This window comes from Phasianus colchicus, chromosome 1 (assembly GCF_987193195.1).
Source record: "Phasianus colchicus chromosome 1, bPhaCol1.hap1.1, whole genome shotgun sequence".
In the NCBI taxonomy this organism is placed as follows: Eukaryota; Metazoa; Chordata; class Aves; order Galliformes; family Phasianidae; genus Phasianus; species Phasianus colchicus.
The window spans coordinates 79890542-79909993 of record NC_143436.1 but is presented as its reverse complement, the minus strand read 5'-3'; the positions used below and the strand labels follow the sequence as shown (position 1 = coordinate 79909993).

At 40.3% G+C, this 19452-nt stretch overlaps 2 protein-coding genes across 16 annotated transcripts in view; one reads left to right on the top strand and one right to left on the bottom strand.

Annotated features, from left to right (window-relative positions):
* Positions 1 to 19452, bottom strand: part of LOC116239947 (rap1 GTPase-activating protein 1-like) — a 56191-nt gene that overhangs the window by 36048 nt on the left and 691 nt on the right. For 11 of the 15 annotated variants that reach the window (XR_016470665.1, XR_016470626.1, XR_016470649.1 and 8 more), the window contains exons 2-3: positions 12621 to 12706; positions 12088 to 12207 (exon numbers count right to left, since the gene is read on the bottom strand). The exons of 2 other annotated variants lie outside the window; for them this stretch is intronic. Coding sequence is in view for 10 of the 13 variants with exons in the window: in XM_090149407.1 (XP_090005533.1) it covers positions 12088 to 12167 (80 nt within the window). In the remaining 3 variants the exon portion in view is untranslated. The remainder of the gene's footprint in view (positions 1 to 12087; positions 12208 to 12620; positions 12707 to 19452) is intronic. 2 more of the 15 variants (XM_090149380.1, XM_090149374.1) reach the window with 2 other exon arrangements.
* TMEM139 (transmembrane protein 139) lies at positions 14086 to 18964 on the top strand. Its single transcript, XM_031610264.2, has 3 exons — positions 14086 to 14760; positions 15641 to 15949; positions 17287 to 18964. The coding sequence occupies exons 2-3, from the start codon at positions 15702 to 15704 to the stop codon at positions 17693 to 17695; spliced, it is 657 nt and encodes a 218-aa protein (XP_031466124.1). The 5' UTR covers positions 14086 to 14760; positions 15641 to 15701; the 3' UTR covers positions 17696 to 18964.

Sequence of the window (19452 nt, the reverse complement as noted above, 5' to 3'; positions counted from 1 at the left end):
TGACGCTTTCCTTGCCTTCTGCTGTTTTTAGCTTCTTTCCAGACCATTTCTTGTCTAGGAGATGCTATCATTCCCTGTCAGTTTACTTATAATCTGCAAAGTTCCTGAATAAATCAGCAAAAAAAGGCAAACTGAAGTTAGCACAGATGTGGCTGGAAACAAACCCTAGGTTTCTAATGCAATACAAGACCAAAGCACTTTGTAACTCAATCACAGAAATGTTTGTTATGTAATCACATCATGAATTGCATCATGATCATGAATTGTTATTCCCCAAGTCTTAGATGCATGATCCTTACTACTGTTAAGAGATCAGTATCTGGAAGTGGCAAAGACTCTTGCCTTGAACCAAGCGTCTGTACTCCCTACTGTATGTAAGAACTACTTCTTTATGTAATTACGAAGTTATGCTCTCATTACAAGCTCCAAGTATCTTTATGCTCATCAATTCTCTGACAATTCTCTGACAATATATTTTGGAAGGCTACTTGTGTCATGTACTCATATATAGTCTTGATCTATACAGAGTAATGCAAACCTTCCATCCCGCATTTTTTTCCTAACACCAAAATGAGAGAGCTATGTTATACATCTAAAGATTAAATTCATATGGGAGGAAAGACTGAGAAGTTAGCCTCAATGTACTCAAATAAATACTGTAAGGTGTTAGTTAGATGACAAATGTATTAAATATTAATATTACATATGCATGTGCTTTATTTATCACTTCTACTCATACAGTTAGAGTGTACCTGGGACTAACAAAATACATGTCCAAGGCAGTATATGTAACATTTTCATTACTTGTTTTGGAAAACTGAAGGCTCTGTTCTGTAATACCTAAAAAATAAGAGCTAAATCTGAAAATTTCTCATTTTCAGAAACCAGTCATGTCCAGAGAAATCTAACAGTAGATCTTATACACAAATGGATGCCAAGGAGCCTTGCTAGATGCTATAGTGTTTTTCTTTTGCATGGCACTGTTTTGATTCCTGAATCATTCAGTAATGAGTAAATTATGTATCTGTAACATAGAAATTTGGCAGATTTTGTATGAGGTCAGTGAGGTTAGTCCTGCTTCTGTTCTCCTGCCACAAATTCACCTCCATATTTTGGGCTGACTGAAGCATTACTCAGAGCAACTCTTCCTTACCATTCAATCCTTGCACAGTTCTAATGACAAAATGAAGTGGATGCCACGATCACAGGCCTTACCATACACTTAGAGATGCTATCAATTCTCCAAATATCCCAGGAATTTATGGAGGAACTTTAAAAATCCACAAGAATGATTTAGAATTGATGTTACCTTTCAAAGAATATCTCAAAACTTCAGGGCTATTGTTACTATCGCCTGAATGTTCAAGTACATTTTGGACATTGAGAATAAATTACTTGCACTGTAGTCTCCAGAATATGTAATTATAAAGCACAAATACCACTATCAGACAGCAGAACACTGTTTCTGAAAAAGAAGAAAATTCTGCAGGTTGGGAGAGCAAATAAGTACACAATATATACATTGAAATGCATTTTTGCTGAAACTTCAATTTTATGAAAAGGCAGGAAGGGGAAGCAGAGGCTATGGAATAGACTGAAGACTAGAACAGGATTTTATTAGTGACAACAACCAATGCATACATTTCAAGGAAGTATCTAAACTCAGAGTAGGCCTTCCACTTGGGTCACGGTAATCCCAAGTATCAATACAACTAGGGGCATGAAAGGGACAGCACAGCTCTGCTGAAAAAGGTTTTTGGGGTACTGATGGATGGCAAACTGGACATGAGCCAGTAATGTGCCCTTGTATTCCAAAAGCCAACCATATCATGGGCTGCATCAAAAAAACCGTGGTCAGCAGGTCAAGGGAGGTGATCTGGCCCCTCTGTATTATGCTGATGAGACCTCACCTGGAGTGCTGTATCTAGATGTGGAGCCCTCAGTATAGGACAAACACGGGCCTGTTGGAGCATGTCCAGAGGAGGGCCACAAAATGAAAGGATGGAACACCTACCCTACAAGGACATGCTGAGAGGGCTGGGGCTTCAAACTCAAAAAGGGGAGATACAAACTGGACATAAGGAAAAAAGTTTTTTACAACAGGGGTAGTAAAGCACTGGAACTGACTGCCCAGAGAAGCAGTGGATGGATGTCCCATCCCTGGAGACATTCAAAGTCAGGTTGGACAGGGCTCTGAGTAACCTGATCTGTAGACATCCGTGTTCATTGCAAGGGAGTTACAGTAGATGACTTTTAAAGGTCTCTTCTAACTCAAATGACTCGTTGATTCTATTCCACTGCTAAGGACTCTCAATTCTGAAATGGTGCAAGCAGAACCTCTGCAGACTTCTAAGCTACTACCTCCACACACACAGCTCTGCTAATGCCCTTTGCTCCTGTCTTGCAGCATCCCCTGCTATTTCAGTCCTGGGATCCCCATACAGATCTACAAAAATAATTTCTACCTATTATAGCTAAGCCAGATCAACAACAAATTCTATGCTATTATTTGTTCTGAAAGAAACAAAAATTGGCTTCAGTGTGTTTAATAAAGCCTTTCATCTATGCAGTAAAGTCTCACCCTGCTTCCTTTCATGAACAGGAGCACCTTGGCCAACCCCCTCTCACCTTCCCTGGGCCACAACAGGACATCAGGCACGAGGGCACCATAGCAGTCGCACACCCGGCTCACAGAAGGGCTCGCTTCGAACCTGCACTTCCCAGCTCAGATCACGACACGCACTTCTCGCCTCATCAGCTCCCTTCCTTTTCGGTCGCCTCAGAAGAGCTCTTCTACCCGCTCCCACTGCAAAACAGCCACGGCGGGGCAGGGGCCCATTCCAGCCTCACACCCCGAGCTCCTCTCAGCTGTTCCCCCGCCCCGTCCCCAGGCTGCAAGGCGCCGTGCAAACCGCCCGAGGCAGAGCCCTCAGTGCCCGTCCTACGTACCCTCCGTCGGCTCCGACGGGAGAAGCGTGCTTTCGGGAAAACATGCCGCAACGGTTAAGGCAGCTCCCCTCCGTCCTCCTCGGGAGCTTCCTCTCCTCCCACCTCAGCACGGAAAAGGGCACGGGCTCCCTCCCTGCCTTGACTTCCCAAGCCAGGCTTCAAAGGAGAGACAGCAAAGAGCGCCTCACAGCTGGGACGAGGCCCCAGCCGTGGGGCAGGAAGCTCCTGGGAAGATGGACATGGCATAGAGAGACAGAAAAGAAGGAGGAGGCAAGGAGAAAGAGAAGAAAACAGAGGATGGAGTGATGGTTCCTGCCTTTCCTTTGCTGTGGAAAATCATTCTACCTAGATTCCACCTTTCTAGGGGATCCATATCTCCCTTGTAGGGCAGCTGAATCCAAGAGGCTGACTCCAGGTTGTTAGAGACTGTAAAACAAGCAGTATTAAACAGGGACACCTGAAGAATCCCTTATTCAACTCTTCCGCAGGGTAAGTTCTATTCACAAAGTTCCTTTTTGTATACAGTGGAAAAAGTGAGCAACATGAAAATCCTCCACAACTTCCTATTTGCTTCAAGGGAACACTAACAGGATATCAACCTCACCAGCCTTTGGTCTTAGGAGCTGATGTGTATCAAGTAATACAGAGATTTGACATTATTCTTCATATGAAATAACTGGATGCTGTAATGTGTAAGCAATTCACTCTGGCGGAGCTCAAATCTGAGAGTCAGAAACCCCAGAAATACAAGAATCTGTATTTACAGATTCTGTATTTACAGAATCTACATTTACTTGTGGCATGGTTAGATTGCTGCTCCTAATAAAAACTGAGGATGAAAACATAAGTTCCATGTGTAGGCTGCCAGTACTAACTACTGCCCTCCCTGATAGCCACTAGCAGCAGCAACAGCAAGACTAGATATGGTGAAAGCAAAGTACACAGAGAGGCCCAGGTCTTTCTGACATCCTTCAGAAGCTTAAAACTAACTTTGTTCACACGCTGAATACTCTAGGCTCAGTTTTCACTTAACTACCTCACAGGTTTACCTGATATCCTGTACAACTGCAGTTGTGTACAGAGCCCTCAAAATCCGGGAGCAAATCAGCAGTTATTATATGCTTTAATTGCTGTTCTAAGGAGCATCCTTTAATAATAATCACATGAATAAATCATTTTCACGTGTAAGCAAATCACAAGCCCTCTTACCCCTTTCTATTCCTCAACTTACAATCAAGCTAACAATTGTTGCTGTTTATGCAGCTGATACAACTGCATCACCTAATAGAAGCTTTTAGTTGTATTAAGTAGACTCAGTTCATACTGATAGTTGCATTCTTACACGAATTCTGCATATTTATAGTCTCATAATACATATATTTATCTAATTTGCATGAGTCATTCTGCGTTCTATAATTTTGATGTGGGTTTTTTTGTTTGTATGTTAATATACGTATTTCAATAACCAGCGTCTACAGCTTTTGCTACATATTTTCCTCATTTTTATTAACAGACTTTTTTTATAACTGCACTAGCATTTCATCCTGCTCACATAGGAAAAGTCTGGATTAGCTGTAACATCGAACCTGATCTCTGCAGTTTTATCAATTATGTGAGTCATTCTAGGAACATTAAAAGCTCCACAGAAGCTACGCAGTACCAGCATATTCTTCAATAGTAAACTATACAGAGCAGAAACTCTGTTTTTTTTCTTCCTGTATTTATTACTACAATATTACATTCAGTCATCTCAAGTTCATAGACAGAAACACATATGTTTTCACACCAGATGTTTTCACAGATGTATGTGCACAGCTTCTAAATAGCATACTCGATATAAACAGACAGCACCTCCCACAACCCAGGATTGGATTCATCATTCTATGCCAAAGGCTGACAAAACGAGAGCGGAATCTCTTTGAGTCTTGACAGACCCTCTTTCATGCCCCTCCATTTCTTCAGTTTATATAATTTCCTACATGCACAACTGCTCTCCCTATCTCCTCCCTCCCCTTTGCCTCTCTCCCGCTGCACAATGCGGTACAGCACAATGCCTAAATGTTTAAAAAGCAGACGCTCTCCCTCCTGGGGCTTAAACTGCCTCAAGATCCATCCATTACACAATGCACAGCAAGCAACAGAGATCTGAAACTACCCCCCTCCAGCTGTTTTTACACCCATTCCTTCTAGATGCAAAATATATTTAATTGGTATCATATGCAAGAAGAGAATAAAAGCAGCTAAGCTGTTCATCCCCTACCTGAGCAAGGTTCTCTCATCCCCAGCTGGCAAGCGGATGGAGACAGGGAACCCAGCTGCTCCCACGTAAACTCTCCTTTCCTTGCACTATAAATTATTCACATAGGTTGCAGCATCCTCCCTCTCTCTTCCTCCCTCCCTCCCTCCCTCCCTTGCTTTCTCTTACACCGCCCCCACCTGCAAATGAATGGAGACTGAGCAGGTTGCTGCTGTCATAGTTGAAATGAGAGATCACTGAAGACAGAACAGGCAGACCTAAGTACAGCTGCTCACTGAAGCTGAGAGGATTGGTCCTAGACGAAGGGACCAAACTGCCTAGGTGGAGCATGGACAGCTCTGTGAACCCACATACTGCACCCTGCACTTCTAACACCAGACCCACAGTAATGCCCTGTAAAAATCAGTGAGTTTTTTTTCGCATAGGAAGCTAATTTTGTGCTCATTTTCTTAAGAATAACAGCAGTTATTGGGTGTATCAAGTTAGAATCAAGTTGAAGTTCTTCATCATCAGTTTCTACCAGAAGTTATCAAATTTATTAATAATTCAGCAGGTAATTTTTCTTGGCACATATGAGAGATCTCTCAAAATCAGAGAAAGTTAGTGGCATCCAGGAATTCCTTGTCCTGAAGATATATCTGCTGCTCAACTACAGGATAAGGAGATTGAAAACAAAAGATATGAATCATAAGTCCATATTTTGCCAAGAGTAGTGCATTATATTTTTAATAATCATATCTAAAAGAAAGGACTTAGCTCCCATGCTTTATTACACAACTAACTTCATAACTCAGTTTAATTATCTTAATAAATAATAATTTTCTTTAGACTATCAGACAAGTTCCTCAAAAGCAGTACCATGTGGATATAAAAAGACAGTATCAGCAAATTGCACGTGGAATTAAGGCTGAAATGAGAAAGGATTGCCAGGATCACGTTAAAACAGGACTGACAGTTTTTTTTTTTTACAGCAGAGGCAAGTCTATAGAGTGAGGATAGACTGAATGATCCTTGTCTTGGTCAGGTCAACAAGTTAAACAGTTTGCAGCAATGAAATTTAGCTGGACATGAGCCAATGGTATGGACTTGCAGCCCAGAAGACCAATTGTATCCTGGGATGCATCAAAAGAGGCATGGCCAGCAGAGAGAGGGAGGTGATTGTCCCCTTTTGCTTTGCCCTTGTGAGGCCCCTAGGTAGACTACTGCATCCAGGTATGCGGTCTACAACACCAGAAACATGTTGGAGCAGGTAGAGGGGAAGGCCACAAAGATGATCAGAGGGCCATAGAACCTCTTCCATGAAGAAAAGTTGGGGCAGTTGGGCTTGTTGTTTAGTTTGGAGAAGGCTCCAGGGAGACCTCATTGTGGCATTCCTCTATCTGAAGTGAGCTTATAAACAGAAGACTGACTTTTTACACAAGAAGATAGTAATAGGACAGAGGGGAATGGTTTAAACTAAGAGTGGAGATTTTGATTAGATGTTAGGAGGAAACTTTTCTCTCAGAGGGTGGTGGAACAGTGGAACAGGCTGCCCAGAGAAGCTATGGATGCCCCATCCCCAGAGGCATTCAAGGTCAGGTTGCATGGAGCCCTGGACAGCCTGATCCAGTGAGTGACAATCCTGTCCATGGCAGGAGCATTAGAACTAAATGACCTTTAAAGGTCCTTTCCAGCCCAAGCTATTCTATGATTCTATGAAATGGTATTCACGTTTGGGGAATAAGCAGCCTAATCCAAACAGAATGACAGGGTGCATATCTGAACTTCTTGTGCTATGCATGTACCTTCAAGCTTCCAAATTGTCAGAAGGACTGCTAGAAAGATACACTGGATGGGGAGGAAGAGAGGTCAGGCCTGGAGGGATGCAGTATGAGCTAGAACTTTCTCTTCTAGACAGAAAGGTCATCTGACAATTAAGGGTCTTTTTTTTTCCTTTCAGAATTATGGATAATGCAGCTCCCAGTTTTCATCTACACAGGTAATCTGAACCAGCTGGCAAACATCTCCTAAAAGCCTGAAACTCTGAAGCTTTGAGGGAACTTTTTATTTTCTGACAGGGGTGAAAGTGGTTAAAGAAGTCAGAAGAACCACGGGTAGAAGGGAGCAACCTCTGCCAGGCCCCTCAAGCTGCAGAATCCCTAAAGGCATGACACTGCCAGACCAGAACCCCCTTCCCAAGCAGGAAACCCCACCTTTTGGCAGGTTTCTGGGACAAGAGGAAGATGCAACTGGCCCTTTAAAAGTGTGAGCAACTGCTTATTTGTGTGACCAGTACAACCCACTGCAGTGCGTGAGCTGGCTGGAAACAGCTGCAAATTACTGTGCCTTAAAAATATCAGGGAAATCCAACATGGAATACACCTTGAGGTACAGAAGTTCACTTTTAAATGTATTCAGCAGGGGGGATTTACATGGTGCTGGTTTCTTACATCATCAGCACTCGATGCTTTATGAAATTATGTGGCTTAGTCATATATTTTTATTCTTCCTTTTTCATTGAGAGGCCATATGACAGCTTGGTCTTGACACTATTCTCAAGGCATAAAATAAGAATCAGTCCCCATCCTAAGAATATTTGTTATCCAAGAGACTGCAAGGAACATATGTGCTTAGTCACATCCAAGATGTTTGTCAGAACTAGAAATTTGATTCCAATTAAATCCATTTTGCTTTTGTTTCACTTAGAAACATACTTTCAGTTAGATCCTACATCTCTTGTTTGACCTACCAGAAGAAAACGTGAAAATGTTTTCACAGGATAACAATTCAGATGCCATACAAACTACAGTACTGTAGAGTATGGTCATGGCACAAACCAGAAATTATGATGTACTCTTGCTAATTTTGCAACATCCATTAGGAAAGAAAATTTATGTCAGAGCTGGATAAAACCTGCACTTACCACCAAGTAAACTGACAATTCACATCTTGCTGAACCATGTCAAAATAAAAGCCAAATTCTTTTCAGCTCAGGTGTCTACTTACTTTAATGATGTAATAAAGAAAATGCCCTTACACTGACATGTGAATGCACAAGTGAATCTGAAATGTAACAACCATTTTTTCCAGAGGCAGAAAAAACAAAGCTTCCAGCTTCCTCTCTCTCAGGTCTGCTGCCTCTATAGCACGGCTGGAGAAAAACATGGTGAAAATTAGTGCTAAAGCAAGTGATGAAACAACCAGTGTTGCTATGAATAAAGAATATCTAATGAAGCAAAAGCAGCCTTTACTGAAACATATTTTATGAATTTGTTTTCTTTCTTATTTCTTTTCTCAACAACTTACTTCTCTCTGGCCTTCCTCGCTTGATTTGTTAGCCTTTGTCCTCTCTTTTGGCTGTATTAGTGTATTCTGCATGTTCTCCTAATCCAATGGGAAAAAAAAAACACACACTTTTTTATTTTTACTTGATTAGCTTTTTGCCTTTTAGCAATTCAGAGCATGTTGGAAAGGCAACCTTACGTACTGGCAACATAAGCAGCAAGAATATAAGACTAGGAGCAAGGAAGCAGACAAAGGCATAAGAACCATGCAGCAACTACGTTAAGTTTTCTCACTGCATATAATCTGCTTTGGCTTTATGTTTGCAGAAAAGGAAGGCAAACACTGTTCTATAATAAAGCTGCTCAGCCTGTAGAAGCTTTATTCTCTCTTATTTCCCGCATCACTTAATAAATTGTAGTAAGTCAGTACATGAGAAGGACCTGGCAGCGTGTTCTGGTGGCCAAGAAGGCCAATGAGATCCTGGGGTGCATTAAAAGGATCATGGCCAGCAGGCCAAGGGAGGTGATCCTTCTCCTCTACTCTGGCCTGATCAAGCCTCACCTGGAATACTGTGTCTGATTCTGGGCTCCCTGGTACAAAAAAAGTCAGGGATCTCCTGGAGAAAGTCCAGCAGAAGGCCACAAAGATGATAAAGGGCCTGGAGCATCTCCCCTATGAGGAAAGACTGGGTGACCTGGGTTTGTTCAGCTTTCAGAAAAGAAGACCGAGAGAGGATCTTATTAATGTTTATAAATATCTCGAGTGCGGGAGAGAAAGGGACATGGCCAACCTCTTTTCAGTGGTCTGTGGGGAAATAGCCATTAACCAGAGCATAGGAAGTTCTGCACCAATATGCAAAGAAACTTCTTCATAGTGAGGGTGACAGAGCACTGGAACAGGCTGCCCAGGGAGGTTGTGGAGTCTCCTTCTCTGGAGATATTCAAGACCTGTCTGGACACCCACCTGTGCAGCCTGCTGTAGGGACCCTGCTTTGGCAGGCAGCTTGGACTTGATGATCTGCAGAGGCCCCTTCCAACACCTACAATTCTGTAATTCTGTGATCTTCTTGTGTTCTTTTAACTATTCTCAATTGATTTCCTAATTTCATTTAAACTATTTCTTTTTTCTCACTACTTTTCACACTGGGTATTCCACTTCAGTCTTTCTCAGTATTCCAGAAGACAGATTTTAACTGACATCTTTCCTCCTTGCCTTTAGTCACAGTAATGTTCTTTCCTCCTCTTTGTGATCCAAGTTTGGAGCTCTCAGATAGCACAAAAGGTGAAGACACTCTTAGATTCTAGCTAGTAGTGCATACTGACAACTCACATCTTACATGTAGTAACATCTTTCAGCAATAGAACTACTGCATGCACAAAGATCCTACAAAGTCCTCCACCACAAAGTAAACAGTGAAGACCAGGTTGGGTTCTGTCATTAAACAAAAGCAGATGCAGAAATTTTTACCAGTGCTAATGAAATCTCAGGTTTAAAGCTGCTGGCATATGGAGGCTGCAGAATAAAGATTAAAAAAATAAAATAAAATAAACTTTTTTTTTTTTTTTAAAAAAAGAGGAAGTTCATATTCTTTGGGGTTTATTTGGTTGGGTTTTTTTTTTTTCAGGGAAAAAGATAAAAAATGTGACATAAATGAATTTCAGATGTCTTAGGAGATAAAATGAAATATCACAACCTTGATAAATGTTTGTTACTTTTCCACCATTCTCACAGCAGAAAACGAGGGACTTCTTCATTAATTTCAAACACATAGAAATTTTAAAGGTGTAGGCAGCCCTGAAAATTCTTATGCAACTCCTCTCTTTCAGAAAAGAGAAATCTTCTAGTCCTGCACAGCACACTAAGTTCTCTGACTTATTCTCTGCAAATTTAAGATTTTCAGGTACCCCTGAGACAGATGAGGAACTAGTAGCAGCAGCAGCAGAAGCTCCCCTCACAATATCAGCTCTTCTTTACATCTCTATCCTGACTGATAGAAAGAAGTCATTGCAGGTAGAAGACAGCCATGCCCACTAAAACCGTACAGTGACCATGGTGACAATGAATTTCACCCTTTGTTTGATAAGAACTGTAATAAGCAGGAAGACAGAAATAATCTGCCAATTCTCAAGAAACAAATGCTCATTCTGCCAGGAACATTCAAGTATAACTGCAATTGTCAAAATCATACACATTTTTGAACATCCAAACACAAGTGTGTGACTTTGTCAGGGTTTTGTTTCCTAGTACTCAAGATATGAGAGTGACCAGAAACACACCCATCATAGGTCAGGGCTGTCCCACAGATACATTCTCCTGACATGGAGAAGTCTCAACAGAAAAACTGAAGTCATGATTCACAAAGGTGACTAAGCAGAACCTGAAGGTCAAAGGAAAAAGTAGACAAGGTAGGCAAAGGTGGTTCAGTACCACTTTGTTCCCAGTACTTGCGCAGAATCTCAGATATTGCTTCAGGAAAAAGATACAGACTTGGTGATTACAGAGAGATTAATGGTGCCATGGTATCTACGTCACAAGCCCTTGGGAATAAAACAAGCTTCTCTGCATACCTGCCTGATAAGAGAGGTTACTGCAGGTACTAAGTTAATTAGTAGCAGTCTGAGCAGGAGGTAGAATAGATAGTGAGATGAAACAGGGGAAAGGTGAAAGGTGAAGTGCTTCTTAGAGAATGAATGATGAGCAAAGATCAACAATGAGATACTGGTAGAATGACTGAAGAACAAACTCTGTGGTCTTAACTAAAGAAATATGCCATCTGATCTCCCAAAGCACGCTTGAACAATAGAGAATATAAAGTTTTCTTTAACAAGTATCTCTAATGCACATGAAAGGGAGATTGTTTATGGTGGCAGTATAAATGTCCTTGTTCACCCTACTTGACTTCTATGCCTTGTTTCATAAACACTGTATAGCAATAGTTCTCAAGACTTTTCCAAGCCAATTTGGCTTCTCTAAATCTTGGCATCGCCATGAACTTCTTCATGGGCTACATGATTGATTTTTCTTCATTACAGACACTGAAATACTGTAAGGTATGGCAGTCTGAGCTAGACTGATGAGAGAATCAAAAAGGCAGATAAACAGAAATTTCAAAAGTTAATGTGAAATGCAAAAGGGCATCAAAAAGAAGCACTGTGTTGCCAGAAATTATATTGTTAGTTCATAGAAGATCACATGGCTTTGTAGTGTTAGATTCACAAAGCAGTCTGTATCACACTGATAGAAATGTTGAACTAACTAACTCACAGATGCATTACACAGATATTTTTTTTTACAAATGCATAAAATCATTCCTAGATATTCAGCCTACTATCCATAAAATTCCACAGGTACAGATACAGAAGTTACCTCTCAAAATAAACTGAAATAATAAAAGTAACAACTAATGTAACAGAAATACCTACATTTAGCAGGTATTTTAGCATTTTTAGCATTTTTCACAACGGTATTTCATAACTATGTCTATAAATACTTCAAAAGATGGCGCACCAATCAAAATTACTCCAAATATTTTCAGCAAAAACTATTTTTTACCTATCCACAAATCGAACATTTCCAATCACAAGTAGCTGTCTATCGAATAATGAAGATTTTTTCACCTTTGTAACTTTCTCATAACTTCGCAAAAAGGTCCTGCCCCAAAGCTGCTTCTACATGCTTCCTCCCAGCAGCAGATCATGCTGAAGGTTGCAGTGTCTGAGCTCTCTGCAGAAGGAAGACTGTAGAAGGATAAGTAATTCAAATTAGGATTCAACAATATTCAGTGCCCACACTGGAGCTGGAAGTTACCTAAAGGCTTCGATCTGAGCTACCAACCCCTGAAATAATTAATAGGTTTTGCTGAGGACAAGGTGAGTCTTAGATTCTACAGCTTTCTGCAGGGCTTTGGTGTTAACTCAGTCAAATAAAGAACTTCCTTCTACTTCAGTGTTTTGGGCTGGACTGACCAAATGGCACACACTGCAGACCTAGAACAGATTTCTGCTCTCCTATCCTTCCCTTTCACCACTCCACGTATGCATTTGCACTTCTTCCCTTGAACGGGCATCTACCAGTTAGATAGATGATCCTTTGCTTATCAGATTCAGTCCACTAAACAGGCAAACAATACACTCTGGAAAAACATAAATACCTTTTGGAAAGCTTAGACAGCAGAACTGGCTCAGCAAAGGGTCAGCTGGGTGCTAGAATATCTGCAAGGAGGACATGCTTTGACAGCTGGAAGGCAAAAGGAGAAAGGGCTACAATCTTCCACAGAAATGACCTAATAAATAATATAAATAAATAAATAAATAATGAGGAAAAAAAACCTAGTAACCTAGTTTTATTCAGCTGCCTCATCAAATCACACTTTAACTCATTGCTTTAAAAAGTGGAAATGTTTTCTTTAAAAATAATTCTTCTGGCTTTTTTATTAATAGCTCAGCAAGTAGAATGTTTAGCCATTCTTGAAGTGTGTTTTAATTTCGTCCTCAACCTGGTAGAATTTAAATCATTTTTCTCCAAGGAACAATTTTACAACTACCAGCCTATAAGCTGCCTGGTTAGAAAGAGGTTGTTGTCAGTGATCAGGTATCAGATTCCACTCATTCATGCTTTCTGTACAGAGAAACTGCGAAAACAATTATGTCCAATCCTTATAAGCAGTTAAGGTGTTCTCACCATTAGGCAAACAGAAAAAGTTATAAGAAACTGTTTTTCCCATGTAGATGATAATCTTGCAAAATGACACGCATACACCAGAAGCCTGACTTCTTACTCTTCGTGTGGTTGTTAAGCCTTGCATCTTCACTGAAATTTTCTCAAAAGTTAAGAATGGGTAACAGAGAGAGCTGAAAATCCTTTATCTGTCAGCGACCAAAATGCAAATTATAAGAGAAAAGAATATCAGAAACTTAGAAACATAAACAAGTCCAGGCTGGAAGGGAAGATCACTGGCTCAAGCTCCCTCGGAAAGCAAGGCCTTGAACTTAGGTGAGTCTTCCAGCCAAGATGATTCAACCACTTCCCTGGGCAAGTAACAGCAACATTTAATTGTTCTCAGATTGAAAACTTTCTTTCTCACATCCAGAAGACACTCCTCCTCTTCCCTATTGCCTCTTGCCTGTAACATTCATCCTTGTGACAAGTACCATCATCCTCTCTGCAACTACCTACAAAGTATTGGTAAACATTGAATAGACACTCCCAACCCGTCCAAGCTTCCTATTTTCTAGGCTATAAAACTCAGTTCCTTAACCTTTCTTAAGCTGATGAGCTCTCCAACACTCAAATCATCTTCCTGACAGTTCACACCCAACTGTTCAATTTGCCTCTTGAACTGGGAGGACCAACAATGAATATTAATTAATAAGCAATCAGTAGTAGAGCATACTCATATTACAGATAAACCAGTCAGCTCATACAGGTAATTTATATTTAGTATTTGAAAACTACCAATGCTTTTCAGACATACAATTAAGGTATACATGATAACAGACTTCAAGAAGTAATTCAGAACCTGCTCTGGTAAGTATGAGTATTCCCCATTCCCAGATATATCCTGGGAGTAAAAAGGATTTTAACCTAGCCTTCTGTGAAGTAATAACCATAATAACCTATACCCTTTTTTTCCTTTCATTTGTAAAATCAAAGAGGTCATAAAACAATATCTCACATGCAGCGCTCAATTAGGATATAAAAATGTACAGATTTACATTTTACAGGACTTGTAAATAGATTTATATATGGGACATGTGACGTGGGTTGGGCCTGCTGTCCTTCCTGCTTTGTGAGGCAGAGATCCAAGATCCTGCTGCTGCATGTAGAGAATGTAGATTTCAGGGCAGAGTTTCTCTCATGAAAGTACAGCAGACCAAACACAGGTAAGCACTCCCCCACTGTTCACTCCGCCCTCTTTTCTAATGAATTTCCTGCTTTTGTGGGACAGATCTGGAAGGGCTGGAAAAGAGTAGAAGGTATGTGATCAGCTAGAAATTGTTTTTGAGTCAGAATCTGGAAAAGTGAGGTTCTATGTTCCTATACAAAACTCGTACAATCTTCCTATGATATGTACCTTCCAATGTCCACCAGCTTCCAGCTTTTACTTTCAACATAAATCTTCCTCATCTCCCTAAAGAAAAACTCAGAAGGAGGAAGGGAGAGTTTTTATTGCTGTTCTGTCCTAAGGACAGAAGGGGAAGGAACAGGGACAGAAGAGCTTGCATACATTCCCTTGTGATGAAGAGAGAAGTTAAAACATGACTGCTACAGCCTACCAAATCCTCCCTCAGGTAAGTGTGTTCTTAAAGATGACAGTAGAAAAGGTAGCAAGAAAGTAATCTGTTTGGAAAGAATGTGCTTATATGTAGGATATATGTTAGTGTAAACACATGCAAGATGACTTATTAATCATAATATTTTTTGAACACCATACATTCCTGGTATTTGCTCCGCATTGATTGTACAGAGCAACTGCTTTATTTTTCAGAGAAACGGGGTTTGGAACTAAGGACAGGAAGGGCACTGGTGTTTAGGAATAGAGTGGTGCAAAAAGCACATCAAAGAAAAGAATTGAAGAGTCAGGCTTATACTAAAATGTCTGCATTTTGCAAAAACAGCAGCTTCATCTAGAACCTAATGTGATATTATTCTAAAATGCTACACAGAAGTTTATAATGCTACATAGAACACAATTTACTGGGGTAGAGAGCTCCGTTAATATGGATACATTTTTTATCATGATCTGAACTAGTATCTGAATGTTCACTAATGTGCTAGAATAAAACTTGTCTATCACTTTTATGCAAAGTGCACAGCCTCAAGTTTTCATCCTAGACTTCTGGAATAGGTAACTATAACATTTTAGATAAGCCTGCCAGTAAGTGCTGATGGTCTATTTATGCCTTTTATGTCTTGCAACTGCAAGTCCAAGCATTCCTATTAATTCAAGAAGCATTCTCATAAAATACTCTAGTACATTTACACTAGTATGTATTTATGCTTAGATCTCCCAGGCTTACTATGCATATCTATAGCTGCATGTTCTCCTGATGGACTGAACTTGTGTATATATGGTGTTTTGGTCATGATACTGATAACATGTTTGCACGCTCATGTTTCAAGCTGAAAAAGACTCGTGGCTTATTCTTATCTTTTTAAAATCTTCCACAGATGTCTATCCCCTTAACTCCTAATCTGTTATCAAACACCTACTACCACCATCCACTATACCATGTGGTTAGAAGCACACTGGAAGAACATCCGTCAAGCCCTGCTGCTTCTTTTCACTGCTGCTCTTCTCATTGGTGTCACCATGCTTGCCATTTCATCCAACATTAATCCAGTAGGCTACTTCTTCCTAGGGGTAGGTGGAGTGTGCCTGACTGGATATTTGCTGTGTGTGTTTGTTGAGTGTTACCTGAAGAATCAGCATCGACATGACACAAATGAATTACCTCCAAACAGTCAAAGCCAAGAGGGGTAAGCACTATTTCTTCTTACTTTAACTATCTCTCCTCAAGATGGCCATTTTACGTATTGTTTTGCCAGCCTTCCCCTAGGAAATTAAACACAAAAAAAAACATTCCAAAAGACAAAAGGGTTTTCCTGTATTAATATAGCACAGGTTGCAAGTACCTGTGCCACAGATCTCTTTTATCTTGTCCAATATTATTTTCTTCCCCCTTCATAATGATCTACGAACAATTTCCAAGATTATGAAGGTTAAAAAAACAGGCTCAGTTTTAACTTCCATTGAGTAACTGAGTCCTGCCAAACAATGAGTCAGACAAGGAAAAAGAAAAAAATGCCAAGGTAATACTGAATCTCAGGTGGATTTAGTTCTCTAAACCTTATCTCTAGAGCAACTATTCTTGGTAAACTTTTAAAAAAGAACCTGTAACTGGGTGTGTTTCCAGTCTTAAAAAAAACATTTGACATTAGTAGGCCCAGACTTTGAGAGGCTCGGAATACTTCCACATCTTTTTGGCTTCTTTTGCAGGTTACTCAGTATGATTAATTTTATCCCAATTCACCTACTGTGGCTGAACAGTTTATCTGTATATTTGCTTCCTTGGCCATATAATCCAGACAATCATTACCCAGCTCCATAAGTTGCTTACAGTTATCAGATACAGGGTATTGTAGGAGTGCAGGAATGTCCTTACATGTTTATTTTTAGAAAGTATATGAGAAAGAATCTTTGGCTTTGCTAGCTTTAAAACATACTAGAAGAAAACTCCTACCTACTTATTTAAAAATACAACCTAAAAGATAAAAAGTTTCTAAAGTAGCACTTTTCTCTGCAGACATTTTTTCTTCAGACCTCTCTTAAATTGAGTGAAAATACTTATGTTTGTCTTAACTTATTTAAGAACCTATCTTCTTAAATATTTATGAACATTGAGGTAATGTATTACAACAGAGATTAAAAAAAAACAAAGCATGGTTCTGTTTTATTCAGATAAATAATTAGTAATTAGCAATTCTTAGTAATACATTTTAAATAAGTGGATATCAAGATAAGCCTAATATACTGAACTGAATGGTGTTGGGTTTTTTTTTTTTAATTTTTCTGGTGACAGTGGGAAAATGGTCAAATGAGCCAAATAGACCAGGAGGCAAGACATTAAGCTGGCAGGATAGTGAGTAAGTGCAATAGCAGAATATCACATACAGTAATACCACAGGAGATATCCTGCCCCAGTCCTACCTACTGATTGAAGCATGGTCCCTATTCTGTGTTATCCACCTACATGTCTCTGCATTAAAATTAAAATGAATGACCACAGTAACTGACATTCTGCTTCTGTGCATAGGATAAATGCTGCCTATGAAGCACCTACATATGAGGAGGTGATGACTATGTCAGTGCCAGCAATATGGACAATAGCATCCAATCCAGGCTCAGTGCCCTCACCACTGAGCGAACCGCCTCCTTATAATGTCGTTATTGAATCAACTGCCCAAGGAGAGACTGCGGTGGTAATTCCTGGGGTCTCAGTGGCATCAAACACAAGGAGCATCTCCGAGACAGACAGAGACCCCAGGATGCACTTGCAACTGGTTCTGCCTCCAAGCCAGCAGTGCTTTGTTTCAGACACCAATGCAATGAAAGGTAATGCAGATAGGTATGAGCCACTGGAACCACTCACTCCACCACCTGCTTATGAGAGTGCCATCAATGATGAGGTCTTTGAAGACGCTTTCCAGCCCTCCATATTATGATTAATTCCACTTTCTATGAATGCAGGACCAGACATTCACCTTGATATATTAAGTTTGTCTTTCCATTCTTTGAAGCAAAGCTGAACTAGCATCTATTTCACTAGAGCCCTTTTGCACAGAATATAACTCACTGCAATACCACGGTGCCTCATCTTGGCACAAGATAAACAAAGCCACTGAGAAGAACGTTGTGTGATAGACAGCAGCAACTCAAACTGGAGATGCACCTTTTGTGGGAAAGAAAGTGAATCGTAAAGAAAGACAACCTGTATTGGAAAGGAGAGGATCAGAAGCATTTCAAACAGCAGTATCACAGAGCATTGCGATCATCAGCCAACTTGCATTTCTTACTAAGAGACTGAGACTGCAGTTCCATGATTATAAGAGTGTTGGTACAACACACATTTATTTTCCGTGCTGTTTGCTGCCACCCCTCTGCTGCACTCCCACCTCTGCTTTAGTTGTACTGTGACTAAGAAGAGGGTGGCTGTGCTCATTTGAAACCTAGCACCTACCACTTCTCTGCTAACCAGCTTGAGGTTGAAAAGCTCACAGCAGGAATGGCATTACAATTTTACACATGATGTTCAGAAAGTTCTTATCCTACACAGCCTCCAGATTTGACTGGAGGAAGACAATAGCATTTTTTTCTCCCTCTGAGAGAGGGAGAACATATAGATACCCTCTGTCTGGAGCACCAATTTTTACAGTTCTACAGGAGAGTTTATTTATGTTACAGTGCAGGCTCAAACAGACTGCTCAAGATACTTCATTGTCTTCATGGCACACATCAATGTAAAAAGGTCAACAACTCAAGTTCATTGTAACAACCTCATGCATTGAGGTTCTTTCCAGAACCTGGAAAGGACCAGCCTCTCCGTCAAGGCTGTGACTGCAGCAGAGAGCACTTACAAATAGGAACCACAAAGCACAGATGGCCTTCACCAAGACAGCTCTCCTTTTGAGTCAGGTTTGAGCTCTCTCAATTAGCGGTGCTAAAAAGTGTTTTTAAATGGGCCAGTTAAACTATTAGGATCTGCAGCACTAAAGTGGTTTGCAGTATGCAAAGAGACATTGAGATCTGATGAATGTCGAAGTTTTTCAAAAACAGAGAAAAATGGTCATCCAAATCTCCTTATGATTGAGAATAACCATCATCATAGCATTGTTTCCTACAACTACATCATTTTTCACTCATATCATAAGCTAAAAGCAAATAAATTATTTCTTATTGCTTGATTCTTTATAGTTGAAAGGAAAAAAAAAAAAAGTTGTATGTTTGTTTATAAATAAACAGGAATACATCAGAAATATCTACTGGCATTGATACTAATTGTAACAATATTATTAAGCTTGCTCGTGTTTGTTGGTGTTTACCCCTGCCCTGCAATTTGTTTAGAGAACAGAACTGTATCTCTGAACCAAGGAGAGTCTTTGTAATGAGGAAGCTAAGTCACTTCATTACCTGTAGAGATGAAGCAGCTATGATACCTATATTGTAACAGTAATACGAGAGGCAAGTTTGCTGGTAGAGATGTGGTGACATTTTTTTAAAGCCTACCATTTCTTGCATGTTTATGATGGGTCATTACATAATCACCAAGTGGCCTGGATTGGAAGGGATCTCAAGGACCATGAATCTCCAACCTGCTGCCACATGCAGGGCCACCAACCTCCCCATTTAATGCTAGACCAGGCTGCCCAGGGCCCCATCCAACCTGGCCTTGAACACCTCCATGGATGGGGCATCCACAACC

Coding starts and splice junctions, on each gene's coding strand:
- TMEM139 (XM_031610264.2), top strand. CDS start 15,702: ATGTGGTTAGAAGCACACTGGAAGAACATCCGTCAAGCCCTGCTGCTT. Junction 15,950..17,286: donor AACAGTCAAAGCCAAGAGGG/GTAAGCACTATT, acceptor TTCTGTGCATAG/GATAAATGCTGCCTATGAAG.